This window comes from Cucumis sativus, chromosome 1 (assembly GCF_000004075.3).
Source record: "Cucumis sativus cultivar 9930 chromosome 1, Cucumber_9930_V3, whole genome shotgun sequence".
Classification (NCBI taxonomy): domain Eukaryota; kingdom Viridiplantae; phylum Streptophyta; class Magnoliopsida; order Cucurbitales; family Cucurbitaceae; genus Cucumis; species Cucumis sativus.
In genome coordinates this window covers 520,735-537,959 of record NC_026655.2, presented here as the reverse complement: position 1 = coordinate 537,959, position 17,225 = coordinate 520,735, and the positions used below count along the sequence as shown (strand labels likewise).

At 35.8% G+C, this 17,225-nt stretch overlaps 5 protein-coding genes across 5 annotated transcripts; 3 read left to right on the top strand and 2 right to left on the bottom strand.

The window, feature by feature from the left end:
- The first annotated feature begins 3,218 nt into the window (after window positions 1-3,218).
- LOC101220027 (alpha/beta hydrolase domain-containing protein 17B) lies at window positions 3,219-6,365 on the top strand. Its single transcript, XM_004138025.3, has 5 exons — window positions 3,219-3,778; window positions 4,886-4,922; window positions 5,017-5,253; window positions 5,346-5,393; window positions 5,510-6,365. The coding sequence occupies exons 1-5, from the start codon at window positions 3,477-3,479 to the stop codon at window positions 5,999-6,001; spliced, it is 1,116 nt and encodes a 371-aa protein (XP_004138073.1). The 5' UTR covers window positions 3,219-3,476; the 3' UTR covers window positions 6,002-6,365.
- A 671-nt stretch (window positions 6,366-7,036) lies between these two features.
- LOC101219308 (autophagy-related protein 16) lies at window positions 7,037-9,818 on the top strand. The gene is made up of 4 exons (XM_011654969.2): window positions 7,037-7,323; window positions 7,483-7,664; window positions 7,775-7,970; window positions 8,607-9,818. Exons 1-4 carry the CDS (start codon window positions 7,189-7,191, stop codon window positions 9,627-9,629), a joined length of 1,536 nt encoding a protein of 511 aa, XP_011653271.1. The 5' UTR covers window positions 7,037-7,188; the 3' UTR covers window positions 9,630-9,818.
- Window positions 9,819-9,959: 141 nt separating this feature from the next.
- Window positions 9,960-10,903, bottom strand: LOC101219789 (peptide methionine sulfoxide reductase). The gene is made up of 2 exons (XM_004138024.3): window positions 10,458-10,903; window positions 9,960-10,360 (listed from the first exon to the last, which is right to left on the bottom strand). The coding sequence occupies exons 1-2, from the start codon at window positions 10,785-10,787 to the stop codon at window positions 10,106-10,108; spliced, it is 585 nt and encodes a 194-aa protein (XP_004138072.1). The 5' UTR covers window positions 10,788-10,903; the 3' UTR covers window positions 9,960-10,105.
- A 2,347-nt stretch (window positions 10,904-13,250) lies between these two features.
- LOC101219547 (GRAS family protein RAM1) lies at window positions 13,251-15,260 on the top strand. Its single transcript, XM_004138023.3, has one exon. The coding sequence runs from the start codon at window positions 13,675-13,677 to the stop codon at window positions 15,208-15,210; it is 1,536 nt and encodes a 511-aa protein (XP_004138071.1). The 5' UTR covers window positions 13,251-13,674; the 3' UTR covers window positions 15,211-15,260.
- Window positions 15,261-15,477: 217 nt separating this feature from the next.
- On the bottom strand, window positions 15,478-17,192 carry LOC101203956 (stemmadenine O-acetyltransferase). The gene has a single exon (XM_004138213.3). It carries the CDS (start codon window positions 16,849-16,851, stop codon window positions 15,580-15,582), a length of 1,272 nt encoding a protein of 423 aa, XP_004138261.1. The 5' UTR covers window positions 16,852-17,192; the 3' UTR covers window positions 15,478-15,579.
- Window positions 17,193-17,225: the final 33 nt, after the last annotated feature.

The window sequence follows — 17,225 nt, the reverse complement described above, 5'->3', positions numbered from 1 at the left end:
GGAACTCTCCCATTACACATTTATTCACATTCTCTCTTTCCTTTTTCTTTTCTTTATTACAACAAACACACATCCATCTTTTATTTCTTTTTCCTTCATTCAAATTTTAATTTATTCCTTCTCTTATTTATTCATCAACTATTTAATGTTGTGGGAAACTATTTTTTATATAACATAACATTAATAAAATCAAAATAATATGAATGTAATTTCATTTCCTATAAATATATATATATATATATATGAGATGGTCCCTTCTTTGGAACATTTTACTGCCAAATTTCAGGCCTTTCGGGTGCACGTGGAACAGTCTTCTCTCTCACTCTAACACTTTCATGCTCTCCTCATTTACTCTATCCTTCTCTCTCTTCCTCCATTTTCATATATTAAAATTTAAAATATACCTATATTTAAATATAATTGACAAAAATAGCAAATTTGACAATGCTTCTATCAAAATTTTGTATTTTATCACTTATATTTTTATTTCATCATAGTATATCAATTACTATCAGTGATACAATTTGCTATAGTTTGTCAATATTTTGTAAAATCTACTGTTTTTAAAAATCTTCCTATTTATAATCTATAACAAATTTTTAAATTCTATCAATGTGATTTGATAGTCAATTATAAAATTTATTAGTTTATATCGTACATATAATCCAAAAATTTACTGTAGTTTCTAAATATTTTAAGTACATAATTCAGACCTAAACGGAATACACTGTTCTATTCCTATTCTTTTCACTGTATGCTTGATATATATATAAAATGTTGATTTTGAATTAAATTATTTTAATTTTACTATTATATTTCCTGGCCTTTATAAATAGATCTAATCTGGTGTTGTTGAGACTCAATAGAAAAAGAGAAAAGAAAAATCAATTATTAGGGCTTTTACAGTGAATATCAAAAGAGATGTGCTGTTCAGCCAGCTATGAACAAACAATCTCAAACCAAAGTACAATTAACACACAACTCAACCCTTCATCCAATTAATTTAATCTTTCACTAACATTAAATTAATGATTCTTAGTATATTCATTTCATTCACTATCTTTCCTAATTAAATTGATATAACTATTAACAATGCTATGATTGTCAGTGTTCATAAATTTTTTTGTAATTCAATTTGGCATAAACGTACGATACGATTCGATTTCATACAAGATTTTATTTTTGCATTTTACGATTCGGTGTAGTTTCAGCTTAAAATCAAAACCCTAAATTGAATCGAACCAAACCGTAAACATCGATAGAGTGGACTTGCCTCGTTATTGGAGTTGGAGAACTTTTAATTGATACATATGTGTGTGTGTGTCTATGGTCTCTTTCTTTGTGCTTTGGCTAGGGGGAGGGGGGAGGGGTGGGGTTCAAAATCATATAGACACGAGTAACGAAATGGGACAGCCTGTCAAGCCGTTTTCAAAGTTAAAATGTATATATTAAATTTTATTTTATTTAAGTTGTGACATTTAATATAAAAATATTATATAGTTCCCTTCAACATTACTCTATCTATCTACCTTATCATAAACCTTCATTATTATCATACATTTTTTTCACTATTTAACTTATTATTATTCAAAATCAAATGTTCCCTTCCCATGCAAATTATTCTCTCAACTTTCACTTCATAATCATTCTTTAATTCCATGCTCCTCCTCCTCCTCCTATATGTATATGTTTGTATTATATACTTTTAATCAATCAAATTTTGATATAATATATGCATTCTTTTTCTTAGAATGGAAGGTATTTAGTCACTTAAGTGTTGTCTTTTTTTCTTCTTTCTTTTTACCTTTACCTTTTCTTTTTTATTTTTGGCAAAGGGATTCTTTTTACTTATTACTATCGAGATTATAAATTGTGAAAATTGAACTTGATCTTTGGCATGTCACGTGAACTTTACATGTATAAGGTGATGGGAATTGTATGTCTTTAGAGGTCATGATTGTTAAAGTATAAAGACTCATCACTTGATAGTAGTAGTACATATGAAGATTAAAAAAATTATCATAATTGAAAAACAATTCAAAAATTTATTTCATTTATTAAATATACTAACCTAAGAATTTTTTTTGTTTGGAATTGAAAGCTTAGATAACTGTTATATAAACAATATTAAAAAAAAAGAAACAGAGGTAATGAAAATCAAATATATCCTCTTGTAAAATGTGTTGTTTTCAAATATAATAAAATGAATCAATGTACTTACAAAATGTAGTAAAATTTTATTTCTCAAAATAGACTCAAATAACCGTGTATTGCGGTTTACTATAATTATAATATTTTGGAAAAATAAGAACAAAATTTAAACTTGGAGTATAATTAGGGTTCAAAGAGAGAAACTAAACTTTGATTAATTGTATTTAAGCAGCTTAGAAGTAGAAAATGGAAGAGAATCTAAGAACTAAGAAATATTCAAACATTTAATCTCATAGGTCAATATCAATCAATCATATTCCAAATTCCCCTTGTCTTATCTATATTCAAAAAGGGTTGTTGAATATTTGAGGTGCATTTTCTATTGTGGATTTAATTTTGACAAAGGGATAGAAAATGAGATGTGAGAATAAAAAAAAGGGTGAAGTGTGAGATAATAAAAGACAAATTTATTTCATCACTTTAATACATCTAAATTTCTATGTGATTCGTCTTCAGTGTAAATATAACTCAACTGATCAATAACTAAAAGATACGTTCAATTTTAGAATCTAACTTAAGTCTCTCCACAAAAGAGAAATATTGTTCTGTTCTTTCTTTTATCCAATTGTTTAATTTGTACGAAGAACAAAGCAGAGTAAGACCGTTGATCTCAAATGGGGAGATAACTTTTTGTGCATGAGTTAAACTATGTAAATGAAAGTTTTATTAGAGGATCATATTGATAATCAACTTGGTCTTGGTGTTATATATGTAAACTATTTACCATTTTTTTTAAAGGTGTTGGTGCTCGTTCATCATCGATTCATATAATCTATTTGTTATTATAACCGATAGTGAGGATGATAAACATTTAACGAGCCAAAAGGACGAAAACGATAGTGAAGCTATATAGAAATGAGATTGAAACAAGATGAAAACTATAGAGACAAAAAAATATGAAATTGAAGAAAGGGAAGAAAAAAAGAGAGGAAAAAAAGAGACATAATATGAAGAATGTGTGGGCATAAAGAAGGTAAGATGGATGTTTCCATGACACTGCCGGTGACAGAATCGGTTCCCTTTTCAATAAACAAGTGAACAAGAACGATAGAGCTCTCACTTTCTCTCACTCCAAAGTCTTCCCCACACCCCCTTCCCTTCCCTTCTTCTCTGCAGATAAATTTCACATACTTTTCGCTGAAGGAACCTCCTTCTTCCATCGCTCAACGGAATGTGTGAATTCCCCTTTTCTTTTTTCTAAAATCCTTCAATCTTCATCTTTTTTTTCTCTCAATCTCAATTTCAATCTTACTTACTGAAGCTTCATGGGTGGTGTTACTTCTTCCATGGCTGCTAAATTCGCCTTCTTCCCTCCTAATCCACCCTCTTACAAGATTCTTAAAGACCAACCCACTGGTCTTCTTCTCTTGGACCCTTTTCCCCACCGTGAAAATGTCGATGTCTGGAAGCTTCCCACGCGTAAAGGCAATGAGATCGTTGCTGTTTACATCCGTTACCCTATGGCTACTTCCACGCTTCTTTATTCACATGGAAATGCTGCTGATGTTGGTCAGATGTATGAGCTCTTCATTGAGCTTAGCATCCATTTGCGCGTTAATCTTCTTGGGTATGTTCGTTTTCTTCTTCAATTCCTGCATTTTGAGGGCATGGGAAAGCTCGAGGAGTTTTTTTTTTTTGTGTGTGTGTGCGTGCGTGTGTTTTCCTCTACTTCGTGTTTTGGGCGGATTAGTGGCGAATTGATCTTGCCCATTTGCTGAATCTTTGGATTTATGCATCTGGTTGTTGAGGATTGGGATTTTTAGCTGCTTGCTGGAAATTATATGTTTATACTTAGGTGGAGGGTTATGATGTTTGGTTGCTTTTAGTTTTTGTTGCTGGGTTCAGTATTTGGGTATTTGAAGTAGAATTGGTTGAGATCAATTGTTAAAGTGGTGATCTGTAGTAGATCTAAATTTTGGAAGATGATTCTTTGTGTTGGTGGTAATTTTGAATAGTCACTCAGCTGGGGTTTATTCACTTTCGTTCTCCCTTAGCTGCCCACTCATAGTATTCTTGTTTTGCTCATTACCACAACATGGGGAATACGAAACCTCGTCTTCCACGATTGTACAAAATGGAACTAAATTCGAAAGATTAAAATTTTTTGTTCCCAATCTTCCTGACAAAATGAGAAATGGAAATTATGAACCACAAGCCTTCAGAGTTTACAGCACTTTTGTGGGCTTAAGACTGGAGTTAGATCGAGTGTGGTAGCTGAGTCATTTTGAATTTCACTAAACCAGCCCCAACTACTTTCTTCCTTTTGCTGTTTAGTTGAGTATTTTTAGGTAGACATAAGAGAAAAGGCAAACGATTTGTCTCCCCAGAAACATTATACTTAGCTTAATGGTACAATCTAGATCAACTCTTGTTGATTTTACATTCAAACCTTGAAAATATTGTGACTTTGTAATGTTGTAACATTTTCTTAGTTTTTATGCATTGGTATTGTGACTTTGTAATGTTGTAACATTTTCTTAGTTTTTATGCATTGGTATTGTACATACCTTGTTCTTTGGCCTCACCCTTGATCAAAATCTGCCCTTTTTATCCTTCAACATGGAGTAGTTTTGGCACATGTAATGTTAGCAAAAGTCCTAAAATGGTAATAGATGTGTGATTATTCGTTCAAACTGCAAAAATTAAACCAAACTTCATATTGATACTTATGCAGGTACGATTACTCTGGATATGGGCAGTCCACTGGAAAGGTAAATTCAACAGATCCTTTCCATGTTTCAAATTTTGGTGGAAGTTAATCTTCTGTCATTCATAACATTGTTGTGTTTATAAACTTTTTTGTAGCCAAGTGAGCACAATACTTATGCAGATATTGAAGCTGCATACAAGTGTCTTGAGGAGAAGTATGGTGCTAAGCAAGAGGAAATAATCCTTTATGGTCAATCTGTTGGAAGTGGCCCAACTTTGGACCTTGCTGCACGTTTGCCCCGACTACGAGCAGTTGTCCTGCATAGTCCTATATTATCAGGATTGAGAGTCATGTATCCAGTGAAACGCACATACTGGTTTGACATCTATAAGGTCCTATATTGTTTGTCCATAACATGAGACATCTTACCTTATTTTATCTAATATTATGGAGTCCTGATGTTTTTCCCTTTGATTATCTGCAGAACATTGATAAAATACCATATGTTAAGTGCCCCGTGTTGGTAATTCATGTAAGTTTGTAGATCTTAAAGATCTTATGTTAACAATCAAGTCAGGAGATTGTGTTTTATGCTTCAATCATTCTTCCTATTCTGAATCCGAATTCCTTTGATGATTTCATTTCTAGGGAACCTCCGACGACGTTGTTGATTTCTCTCACGGCAAACAGCTTTGGGAGTTGTGTCAAGAGAAATATGAACCCTTGTGGCTGAAAGGAGGAAACCATTGTGATCTTGAACTCTTCCCAGAATACATCAGGCATCTCAAGAAATTTGTAACCACCGTTGAGAGATCGCCTTCGCGAAGGAATGGTTCAAGGAAAAGCACAGACCGAATGGAGCAATCAAGAAGGAGCACAGATTGTTTTGAGGCCCCACGAAGGAGCACAGACAGGCGAGAGAAGCCTAGGAAAAGCGTTGATAGACTAGACAAATCGAGACCGCAAGGATACAAGTTCAACAACATCGAGAAGCTAGAGAAACTAAAAATCTCAATAGACCAAGTAGAGAGATCAAGAAGAAGTGTGGAATTCTATGAGAAACCAAGAAGAAGCATCGACCAACAGTTTGAAAAAGCTCGAAAGAGCGTCGATTGGTTGGATAGAATTCGTGCCGGGTAGATGTAGAGATTGGATTGGTGAAGGAAGAGTAGTTCCCTGATTAGAAAAAAAGAAAAAAGAAAAAAAAAGGCAAGGGGGTGGGTGGTGGGTGGTGGGTGGTATACAAAGAAGAAAATGTTGGGGAAGCTACTTCTAATTATTGATTTCTAGAAAAAATGGGGTGTTGGTTTAGGAAAATCCATACTTGGGTTGTGACATGTTTATAGTTTGATACATGGGGAATTCATTACCTTCTACCTTGATTGTTAATAGAACAAAAATCATTGTTGTTAAATCTTCCTCAAAAGTCTACCCTCTCTGTTATCTCTCTCCTCATGGACTCTTTGAGCTTAAATGATTTCCATTTAATTTCTTATGTGTATTATTTATTTCTTCATCTTATCTTTTCTTGAACACAAACAATATTTCATTAATTGGAAAATTTCATGTCATTTTCATCTTTTATGAATTGAATATATACCACTTTTTCTGATTTATGAGCCCATTTGTTCTCACTTGTGAGAAGGTAATTGTTTCACATGAAAAAAGAAAAAAAAAAAGATAGTCTATTTTGGATGTAGATTTCACTCTTGTTTTCATTCCAAGTCCCTTTTTCACCCACAAATTTGCACCCTCGCTCTTGCTCCATGGTCAATTTTCAACCAAAATTCATAGCTCTATCTAGTGAAAAATCAATCGACCCAACCTACTCACATTTTAACAAAAACTCTAAACGTTTTATGCTCTAACAACTTCTTAAATCCTTTTTTCCGATTTCAACCACTTCTCAAATCCTTTTGGACAATCTCTCCATCCTCTCTTGGCAACAAAAAAAATCAAAAGAGAAAGGTAAGGAAAGGAAGAGAGAAAAAAACAAATGTCTATTATGAATAGAATATGAGAATTTTGTTTACCGTAAAAAAAAGTAATTTTTTAAAGGAGAAAAGGCAAACAAAAAAAACCATCCCTAAGTTAAAATTTTCTTTTGATGGAATTTAGTTCTGAATAAATGAAAGAAAGAAAAGTGATTTATTTAGTTATTTATTTGGGGTTTGTGAATAAGTAATGAAAATTAGGGTAGAGGGATGATGATGCTTTATCTACAATTCAAGCGAACAACAACAAAATGATTGGGTTTCATTTGTTTATATAGAAATTTCTTGAATCAATCATAAGAAGTTTTCTCCTTTTGCAGTGGACGATCGATTATGATCATGTCCCCAAACGAGATAGCAAACGAAGCGATTAAGCACGCTCTAAGAGCCCTCCGGCAACGCCATCTCCTTGAAGAAGGTGCGCATGCTCCTGCTTTTCTCGCTCTCTCTCGCCCCATCATAACCCAGGTCTCTTCTTCTCTTTGATTTCTTCCATTTTTCATTCACTTTTGATCATTTTCACCATTACCCACTTTCTAAAATCTCTTCCCCACCATTTGATTCCAAAAAAATCTCGGTTTCAGTTTAAACTTGTTATTGGGGTATTTGTGTTATGTTCCTTTTTAGAGTTCGGAATGGAAAGAGAAAGCGGAGAAGTTGGAATTGGAGCTTCAGCAATGTTACAAGGCTCAATCACGATTATCTGAGCAACTTGTGGTTGAAGTTGCTGAGGTTCGAACTTCTAAATCTTTGATTGGGGAGAAAGAGGCCGTGATTGATAATTTGGAGCAGGAATTAAGTCGAGCCAGGTTTGCCCTCTTTTTCATTCGTAATTCTTGGACATTTTGGAGTTGGGAATTGATTGATGAATCTAGATCGATATGTTGTATGAATGTTTGGAAGTTCTTACGTGATTCAGGGATGAATGCTCTCAGTTGAAGGCAGACTTAGAGATTAAACTTAAAGCTCTGGAACTGGCTTTATGTGAGAATCAAGAAATTAAAACACAGCTTGAAGCAATGACAGTTAAAGCTAAGAACGCAGAGGCTGAAAATAAAATGTTGGTTGACCGGTGGATGCTTCAAAAGATGCAGGACGCAGAACGTCTCAATGAGGTCTTTGTATTTTTGTTTTGTTTTTGTTCATCTTTTTTCTACGTCATTTGGTTGAAAATATAGATTTTAGTTATTGTTCAAATAGATAGCACAATCTCTTTTTTTTTTCATACGCTGCTGGGACTTAGGAGTGAGTTCTGGTATAGGTAACCTGCTTTAGTTTGAATTTTGAATCACTAACTGGCTTATAAAATACTCTTAACACAAAATTTTTAGTTCACATGTCCATCATGTAATAATGTAGACAATTTCTCGTGCTTTCTTTTTTTGTTTGTTTGTTTGATTTTATGATGATCATAATGTTCTCATGATCTTAACTGTAAGTGCTTCAGAAGGGTTAAATGGAAAAGTCCAATTTGATATTCTTAATGCCTGAATTCCCCAGTTGATAAAGTGTAGCACATTGGTTTTATGGGCTTTTGGAATTTTGTGAAGTTAGTTCCATGAAGTTCTTGTTGATCCATTGGTTAATATGCCACTTTGAATGCAGAAGGTGGAAATTTGCTATCTTTAATTCAGTTTAGAGAGCAGGAATTGGTTCATGAATTGTTGTCTTTCGAAATGAAGTAAATTCACCTCCCCACCCCCACATGAAACCCAAATGTGAATGTAAATGTCTCTTTTGTTATTTATCAGGCAAATGCACTCTATGAGGATATGATTGACCGACTCAAGGCTAGTGGTTTAGAGAAACTTGCTCAGCAACAGGTTGATGGCGTGGTTCGCCAAAGTGAAGAGGGTGCTGAATTCTTTGTGGAATCCACTGTACCCTCAGTGTGCAAGCACAGGATCCGTGGCCATGAAGGGGGCTGTGGTACTATATTGTTCGAAAATAACTCAGGAAAGTTGATCAGTGGGGGGCAGGACCGTACAGTCAAATTGTGGGATACAAATACTGGATCATTAAGTTCCACTCTACATGGGTGCCTTGGTTCTGTTCTTGATCTTGCCATTACCCATGATAATAGATCTGTTATTGCAGCAAGCAGTTCAAACAACTTATATGCATGGGACATCAGTTCTGGAAGGGTGCGCCATACGTTGACTGGTCACTCCGACAAAGTATGTGCTGTAGATGTAAGCAAAGTTTCTAGCCGCTATGTTGTGAGTGCTGCATATGATCGCACCATTAAAATTTGGGACCTACAGAAGGGTTACTGCACCAAGACCTTCATTTTTGCCAGCAATTGTAATGCAGTTCGCTTCAGCATGGATGGACAGACCATTTGTTCTGGCCATGTGGATGGAAATCTTCGGTTGTGGGATATTCAAACAGGAAAATTGATTAGCGAAGTTGCTGGACACTCCCTTGCTGTTACATCTCTTTCTTTGTCACGTAATGGCAATACAATATTGACTAGTGGGAGAGATAACTTGCATAATTTATTTGATATCCGATCTTTGGAAGTCTGTGGGACATTAAGGGCATCTGGAAATAGAGTAGCTTCCAATTGGAGCCGTTCTTGCATCAGTCCAGACGACAACTACGTTGCAGCTGGTTCTGCAGATGGGTCAGTTCATGTGTGGTCAATATCAAAACATGATATCGTTAGCACTCTGAAAGAGAGCACTGCATCTGTTCTATGTTGTTCATGGAGTGGGCTTGGAAAACCGCTTGCGTCTGCAGACAGAAATGGTATAATATTTACATGGAACTGAAGTAGTGTGGTGATACGCACACACAGTTTCTCACATGCTTTCCACTTGATGTACAGTAGATAGAGTTAAAAGTGTGGTATAAAGTTAGTTCATCATTTTATTCATCTGATCGTATAGCAATTCTTCTGTTTCCATTGTTTTACCAAACATTACGATTTTAATCAATCAATGAGCATTCGGCTTATTTCATTTTGGTGTGTAGTATGCTTTTGGTTGTTATTTATTGTTTTCTGCAGCATTATATACTTACTGTCTCCTTAAGATAATGAATTGCTTTTATTTAGCATTGTTTTAAAGAGAAATGGAAAGAGGAGTAAAAAACACATGTGATGATAGCATAGAGAAGCCTCGAACTTTTATTACATGTGCAACTTTGTGATATAATAGGCAAGCCCCAGTCTCAACCAAACCCAGAAGCAACAAAAGCAGAGGATTAACAAAAACACACAATGTAATTATTCTTGGTTGGTTTGGCCTTAACCATAGCATCTAATGGGATCAGTGCAACCCTTTCCAGCAGATTGTTTGTGGCCTTTCCCTCCTCCTTTCTCCAAATACTGCTGATGGTACTCTTCTGCCCTATAGAATCTCTTGGCTGGAAGAATCTCTGTTACAACTTCTTTGTCTTTCAACTCCAACTTCTTGGCTTCTTTGGATTCATGAGCTAAACGAGCTTGTGTCTCGTTGAAGTAGTATATCCCCGATCGATACTGAGCCCCTTTATCGTTCCCCTTTGTCATACCATAACACAAACAGAACAGAAACCTTGAGTTTATAGAAATCATATAAAAAAAACAAATGTTTGTAGAAAGTGGATGTTTTGCATACTTGGCGATTGAGGGAGGTGGGATCAATGCGAGACCAAAAGAGAGAGAGCAGGTTGGTGTAAGGGCAGACTTTCGGGTCGAATGCGACCCGAACAACCTCCACATGATTGGTAATTCCAGAGCAAACTTGTTTATAAGTTGGATCTGGAGTATGGCCTTGAGAATAACCAACCTCCGTTTTGACCACACCAACAACTCGCTGGAAGGCAAGCTCTGCCCCCCAAAAACAACCGGCGCCGAACTCTGCAAACTCGTAGGCTGGATTTTCAGGTACGTCGGTATCGTAGTCGAGTGCCGGGTTGTGCCCACCGGACTCTATACCAGAAGCCATTCCCCTCCGCCTCTAATTAGTTTGTTACTTTGATTTTAGCGAAGAGAATTTTTCACAGTATAGATAGATATGACTTTTGAGACAGACCAAATGATATATAAAAATTAGTCTAACTTTGTATATATTTGTTTTTTGAGAAGCGATTTTGACACTTACATGACCCAATTCAATGAATCTTGACTCCTACATCCTTTCCTTGCTATTTCCTTTGATGTTCTTATCAACAAAAATAGTCCTTTAATAATATATGTTAGGAACAACCTTTATTACTTTACACCTATTGGCTAATGCCTATTCGTTCCTCCTCCAATGGAAATAATATTGTTCAAATAAATTTAGAACAATATTTTGTTCATCATGGGTATTCCCATTATTTACTTTTTCAATTAAAATTTGCCATAACATTAGTATGTATCTTTTGAACTTATTTTCCTACAATGTGATTGGAATAAGATGCAAAATGATTGTACTCATATGTTTATGGGGTTTAGAAAGAAATTTGTGTAACTTTCAGTTTTGTATTTAATAAACTCATTAATTTAAAATATCAATTATGTCTTTAGGTTGAGAGATCAAACTTTAAGTTTAAATTGGCTATACTCATGTTTGCATCATAAAACATAATTGAAATTTAGGAAGTCTGTATTATTTTTAAATAAAAATAATTTTACATTTAACCATTTTGATAGTTATAAATATATCAATTAGATTAAAATATTAGTATATATATAATATTTTTAAAACATTATAAATATAGCAAAATATGTCTAAGGTCTATGAATGATAGAAATCTATCGCTGAAAAATAATAAGAATTTATTTAATTAAATAATTTAATTATTTTGTAGTCTAATTACTATATTTACGACTATCTCAAATATGAACGGACCATGGGGTAGTTAACGGGTGACTGTCCATCACAATCCTTATCCATATCGAGTTCATCAGTTTATTGGACCTTTGCTAATGTGTCCAAACTGGACTTGACTGGGATTTGAGCCCTGGCCCAATATGGGGGAATACTATAGTATGAACTAAATTAAATGAGATGATATGAATAGTTTGAATTTGGTATGGTCTGTGTTGCTCCTCGAATTCAATTGGGAGAAGTATGGAAGATGTAGGGCAATATGTAGACAGTTGACTGAATCCAAACCATTTAACAAAAAAGTAAAATTAAATTAAAACATTAATAAGATGAAAATTGACATTGCAATAAAGTTTTAATTAATTCATTCCACAATGTGATTGGGAAGACAACTCAAAGCAATTCCTTTAATTCTGATTGGTGTATTAGATAATGCATTCTTGTTCAAGCCGGCACTAGGAATCCTTAACATCTTCGTGTTCCTTCATAACCCTCCATTTGCCTTCCTCTCATCACTCTATTTATTCTTTTTTTTTTTTCTTTTGAAAGATATTTGACTTTCAAAACTGTTGAATCCAACGTCAATGTGATGTCAAAATGATTGGCGTGAAACTCTAATTCCATATTCAAGCTTATTAAAAACGGTACTTTATTGTATTAGTTTTTGTTGGGTTTAAGTTTTGGGATTTAATGTTACTTTGTTTTTGGCAGGTGGGATTTAATGATTACTAATCTACTCTATGAATGAGTATGGTAGGTTGAAAAATTGAAATATCGAATCGAAGTTAGTCGGTCGAAAAGTGCGTTGCTTTCAATTTTGTTGTAACTTCTTTTATTTTTAAGGTGGATTCAATTTGCCATTAATTTTTGTTTATTTACTTTCCGAAAAAGTTAAATTTATTAGTATGGTTAAAATCATTGGATAGGTTTAAGAAATCTATCACATATTATTTAATTACTACCCATATTTTGGTAGTATATTTACAGTCTAATTATTATGTTTTTATTAATTAACTAGCAAAAGATGGGAGAGAAAAGAAAAAATTAACTAAAAAGAAGACCAAAACCAAATGACCAAAAACTCGATTGGTCAATTTTGTTGGAAATGACGGTTGGGATCGGTTTGGCCGAAAAACCGTTGATCACCCCTAACATACTCACATACAGAATTAAATTTAGGGGCATAAAATATAATCACAATTTTATTAGTGCCGATGTTGACATATTTCAATTATTATTGTCAAACAAGAGCACCTGTTGAAAATATAATCACAATTATATATATCTTTGTTTTTGTTTTCAAGTGAATGCGAAAGATTCTTAATAAATAATACAAATAACAACAATAATAATAATAGAAGAATTGTTTTAAATGAAAAGACTGTTATAACAAAATTTTAGATTCGATCCGTGATCGGCTTATATCAGTGTATCAATATCTATGGATAAAAAACAAGTGTGTAGTAGAGTAATAAGAAATTTCGCTATAATTTGCAAATATTTGAAAATGTTTTCAGAAGATCATAAAAAATATCTGATTTTGTCTATAGGTATTTTCTTAAAAACATGTATGCAAGTTAAATAATAATAATGTAAAAAAACTAGCAAGCATGAGTAGGAGTGACATTATTGAAGAGTTAAAAGAATTAGGCAATTACCAAAAAACGCCAGCAAGATGTATAAAAAGCAAACTGAAAATGACACATTAACTCCCCCCATGTTATATTCTTCCTGAGTTACTGTACTAACCAACCAACCAAAACCAACCAACAGTTTGAACTTCCCCAACACTTGGAGCTTCTTAGTTTCTACCTTGTCCCAATAATTCCTCCCATTTTCTTGTGTTAATTCTTCTACAACTTGGTTTCCTTGTTATAACTTATAATAATAATAAATAAAAATTAATAGTGTACCAAAACTTAGGAACTTTCACCCAACAATGCTATAACAATCACCCTCCTTCAGTGTTTTACAATTTCCCTTCAGTTCCATCAGGAGTGACAGAGACACCAAACCAACAATGGTTCTTGATGGTGACGGGGGCAGCTTCTTCTCCACAGACTTCACCTCCGTCACAAAGGAGGATGAGGATACGATGGGTGATAGCGGAGCTGCCCACTGGCTCTCCTTGTTGGATGACACTACTGCATCAAGCAGATGGGTCATTTCCTTCTCTGACGAATTCAGACATAAAAGACTCAAAATTGAAACTGAATCAACCCCAACTGAAGATGGTAGTGGAAACAGTAGCAACAATAGCAGTAGTCTTAGCCGCAGCAACAGTTGTGATAGCTTGAGTACTGGCTTCCGTGCCCATATATGGACTTACAATCAGCGTTATTTGGCAGCGGAAGCCGTGGAGGAAGCTGCTGCTGCCATCATTAATGCGGAGGAGAGTGCGGCAGAGGAGGATGCTAGTGCTGATGGGATGAGGCTTTTACACCTTCTTGTTGCCTGTGCTGAGGCTGTGGCTTGTCGTGATAGGTCTCATGCTTCAATTCTTCTATCCGAGCTTCGAGCCAACGCTTTGGTATTTGGCTCTTCCTTCCAACGAGTGGCTTCTTGTTTTGTCCAAGGATTGGCTGACCGCCTCGCTTTGGTTCAGCCACTTGGCTATGTTGGCTTTGGTTTGCCCATCATGAGCAGAGTGGATCACTCGTCTGACAGGAAGAAAAAGGATGAGGCTCTAAATCTTGCTTATGAGATTTACCCACATATCCAGTTTGGGCATTTTGTGGCCAATTCATCAATATTGGAAGTCTTTGAGGGAGAGAATTCTGTCCATGTGTTGGATTTGGGAATGGCGTTTGGTTTGCCATATGGCCATCAATGGCACAGCCTCATTGAGAGGCTTGCTGAGTCTTCAAACCGGCGACTGCTCCGAGTCACTGGCATTGGCCTCTCTGTAAATAGATACAGAGTGATGGGGGAGAAGTTGAAAGCTCACGCAGAAGGCGTTGGGGTTCAAGTGGAGGTTTTAGCTGTAGAGGGAAATTTAGAAAATCTTCGACCTCAAGACATAAAACTTCACGATGGTGAAGCTTTGGTCATCACCAGCATTTTTCAGATGCATTGTGTGGTCAAAGAAAGCAGAGGAGCTCTAACCTCTGTACTTCGCATGATTTATGACCTTTCCCCCAAGGCTCTGGTTCTAGTGGAGCAAGATTCAAATCACAATGGACCCTTTTTCTTAGGGAGATTCATGGAAGCTCTTCACTATTATTCTGCCATATTTGATTCATTGGATGCCATGTTGCCGAAATATGACACCAGAAGAGCAAAGATTGAGCAGTTCTATTTTGCGGAGGAGATAAAGAACATAGTGAGCTGCGAGGGGATGGCAAGGGTTGAGAGGCACGAGAGAGTGGATCAATGGCGGAGGAGGATGAGCAGAGCAGGTTTTCAAGCTTCGCCCATTAAAGTAATGGCTCAGGCAAAGCAGTGGATTGGGAAGTTTAAAGCTAATGAAGGCTACACTATTGTGGAAGAAAAGGGGTGTTTGGTTCTTGGCTGGAAGTCCAAGCCCATTGTTGCAGCCTCCTGCTGGAAATGCTAAAAAACCTACGCTAAGGTTGTTGTCCAATTAGTTCCCAAAGAGGAAATTAATGAAAGAAAAAAACAACTATGTTTGTTGGATGGTTGTCTCTTTCTGTGTTGTCTTTGTTCATTGCATTTGTCACCACCCATGTTTGTTTCATAAATAACCAAATTCGGGATTGAGTTTGATGAAAACATGGAACTGTTTCTTTCTTTTATAAGTTTTTAAAATTCCAAGTGTTGAGTGTTTGGCATTATTCTGTTCATCGAACAGATGGAATAAAAAGGTTTGAAGTGTTTGTTGTTTGGTGTGCAAAAAATGGCTCGGGATTTGGGTTTGGATTTCATTTCAGAAACAGAACAGAAAGAAGCCAAACGACATTAAAAGCTAATCCGAGCAAAAGGAAAGAAGCTCTTCGTCTTTTTCGAAGATGGCCATGTCTTCTTCCTTCAAGTTCACCCAAGCTTCAACACCATCACCATCAGAAGTATCCATTAAAACGACTGAATTTCTAAAAGGCCTACTCGGACTACAAACCCAAGTGGGCTTTCCCCATCCAAAATCAGCTTCATAAACAGGAAATCTACACCAACTAGTAAAGCTCCAGAGATGTACCTCACCACTGGAGAGTTGTTTGTCCACTTGCTTCATCAATTCCAACAAGTGTTCTGAATCTTCTAGTTTCTTCACAAAACCGGAGTCGATTTCCTGTATAGCGGTTCTTACTTTAGCCACCAGAAGAGGTAAATCTTCATTGATCTCCACCGGGGATGTTGCTATTGTAAACCAGGAGACATTGCCAAACGAATTTTCTGGCAATGGCGGATCCATCCTTGCTCGCAAGTCTACCGGATATAGCGCTCCAAACACCTTTGCTTTCACCGGTCTTGTTCGAGCCAGTGCCATTAATCTTAGCCAAATAAAGGCCGAAACAGCCACCACACGCGACGGAGGTTTCGCAACGGAGCCACCACCGGTACCAACAGCGAGAGATTTTAACACGTCTATGTCGGATTTGGCAAACACAAATCTCTTAGTCGAGATCTTCTCTTTTGAAGCCTCGATTCCTCGCTTAAAACCTGGAATTTTTCTACATGGAAAGAGTTTTACAGCATCAAAATTAGGCTCCAAAATAGAGTTACTATTACCTCCTCTAGCTTCCGCGGCCCAGGCTTTAACAAATCCAGCAGCAGAAGCCCCATCGGCAAGCTTGTGCGAAAGACAAACAGCCACAGCTACACCGCCGCAGATGAAGTGAGTCAACCGAACGGCGAGCAGAAACTTGGAATCAGCAGAATGAGAGGTAAAAACAAGTGGAAGCAAACGGTGCAAAATGCGGATTTCAGGATTCTTCAAGAGAACTGAAATCTCACAATCAATTTTGCCTTCAGAAAACTCAACTCCAGAGTCGTCGCAATCAACGTAGAATCGCTCAGGCATGGTTCCGGCCAAGGGATAGAAGCGAGTTAGGGTTCGAGAGAGAGAAGCCCTAATCTGATGAACAATATTTTGAGAATTCTGAGGAAGATAGAAAAAAATGGCGGGCATGTAAGAGGGAGGCGCCATTTGATCGATCAAAGAAAGTTGAAAGTAATTTGGAGTTGAAGAAGAGGGTTTGATAATGTCCACTGCAATGATCTCCACACCGACATCCTCCATGGAAACCAACTACAAACTCAACTACAGAACCCTAAAAAGGATTTTCTTCTCTTCTCGTGTTGAAGGAGGAAGAAGACAGTGTGTTTTGATTATATGACTTTAGAAGGTGCTTTAGAGTTCAATGCAACTTTATTTTATTCCGTAGTTATTTATTTAAGAAGTGTAGCTGATTAGGTTACCTTTAAATAAAATGTAGCTTTGTATAAAGTATTTGATTAGATATTTGTCTACTAATTGTATAGGCTCCTAAATTTTTATTTTGATCAATCATCCAAAATTTCCATAATTTTGTGAATCCCATATCTTTTGATATATTCATTTGTTTTTTTTTTTTTTTTTTGTTATATTTGGAGATTTTTTGGTTATATTTGGAG

Bases quoted from the DNA above. Each gene is read 5' to 3' on its own strand.
- LOC101220027 (XM_004138025.3), top strand. From the start codon at position 3,477: ATGGGTGGTGTTACTTCTTCCATGGCTGCTAAATTCGCCTTCTTCCCT. The intron at 3,779-4,885 runs GTATGTTCGTTT...ATACTTATGCAG, and splicing joins TTGCGCGTTAATCTTCTTGG to GTACGATTACTCTGGATATG. The intron at 5,394-5,509 runs GTAAGTTTGTAG...TTTCATTTCTAG, and splicing joins GCCCCGTGTTGGTAATTCAT to GGAACCTCCGACGACGTTGT.
- LOC101219308 (XM_011654969.2), top strand. From the start codon at position 7,189: ATGATCATGTCCCCAAACGAGATAGCAAACGAAGCGATTAAGCACGCT. The intron at 7,324-7,482 runs GTCTCTTCTTCT...GTTCCTTTTTAG, and splicing joins CTCGCCCCATCATAACCCAG to AGTTCGGAATGGAAAGAGAA. The intron at 7,971-8,606 runs GTCTTTGTATTT...GTTATTTATCAG, and splicing joins ACGCAGAACGTCTCAATGAG to GCAAATGCACTCTATGAGGA.
- LOC101219789 (XM_004138024.3), bottom strand. From the start codon at position 10,787: ATGGCTTCTGGTATAGAGTCCGGTGGGCACAACCCGGCACTCGACTAC. The intron at 10,361-10,457 runs GTATGCAAAACA...GGTATGACAAAG, and splicing joins CCACCTCCCTCAATCGCCAA to GGGAACGATAAAGGGGCTCA.
- LOC101219547 (XM_004138023.3), top strand. From the start codon at position 13,675: ATGGTTCTTGATGGTGACGGGGGCAGCTTCTTCTCCACAGACTTCACC.
- LOC101203956 (XM_004138213.3), bottom strand. From the start codon at position 16,851: ATGGAGGATGTCGGTGTGGAGATCATTGCAGTGGACATTATCAAACCC.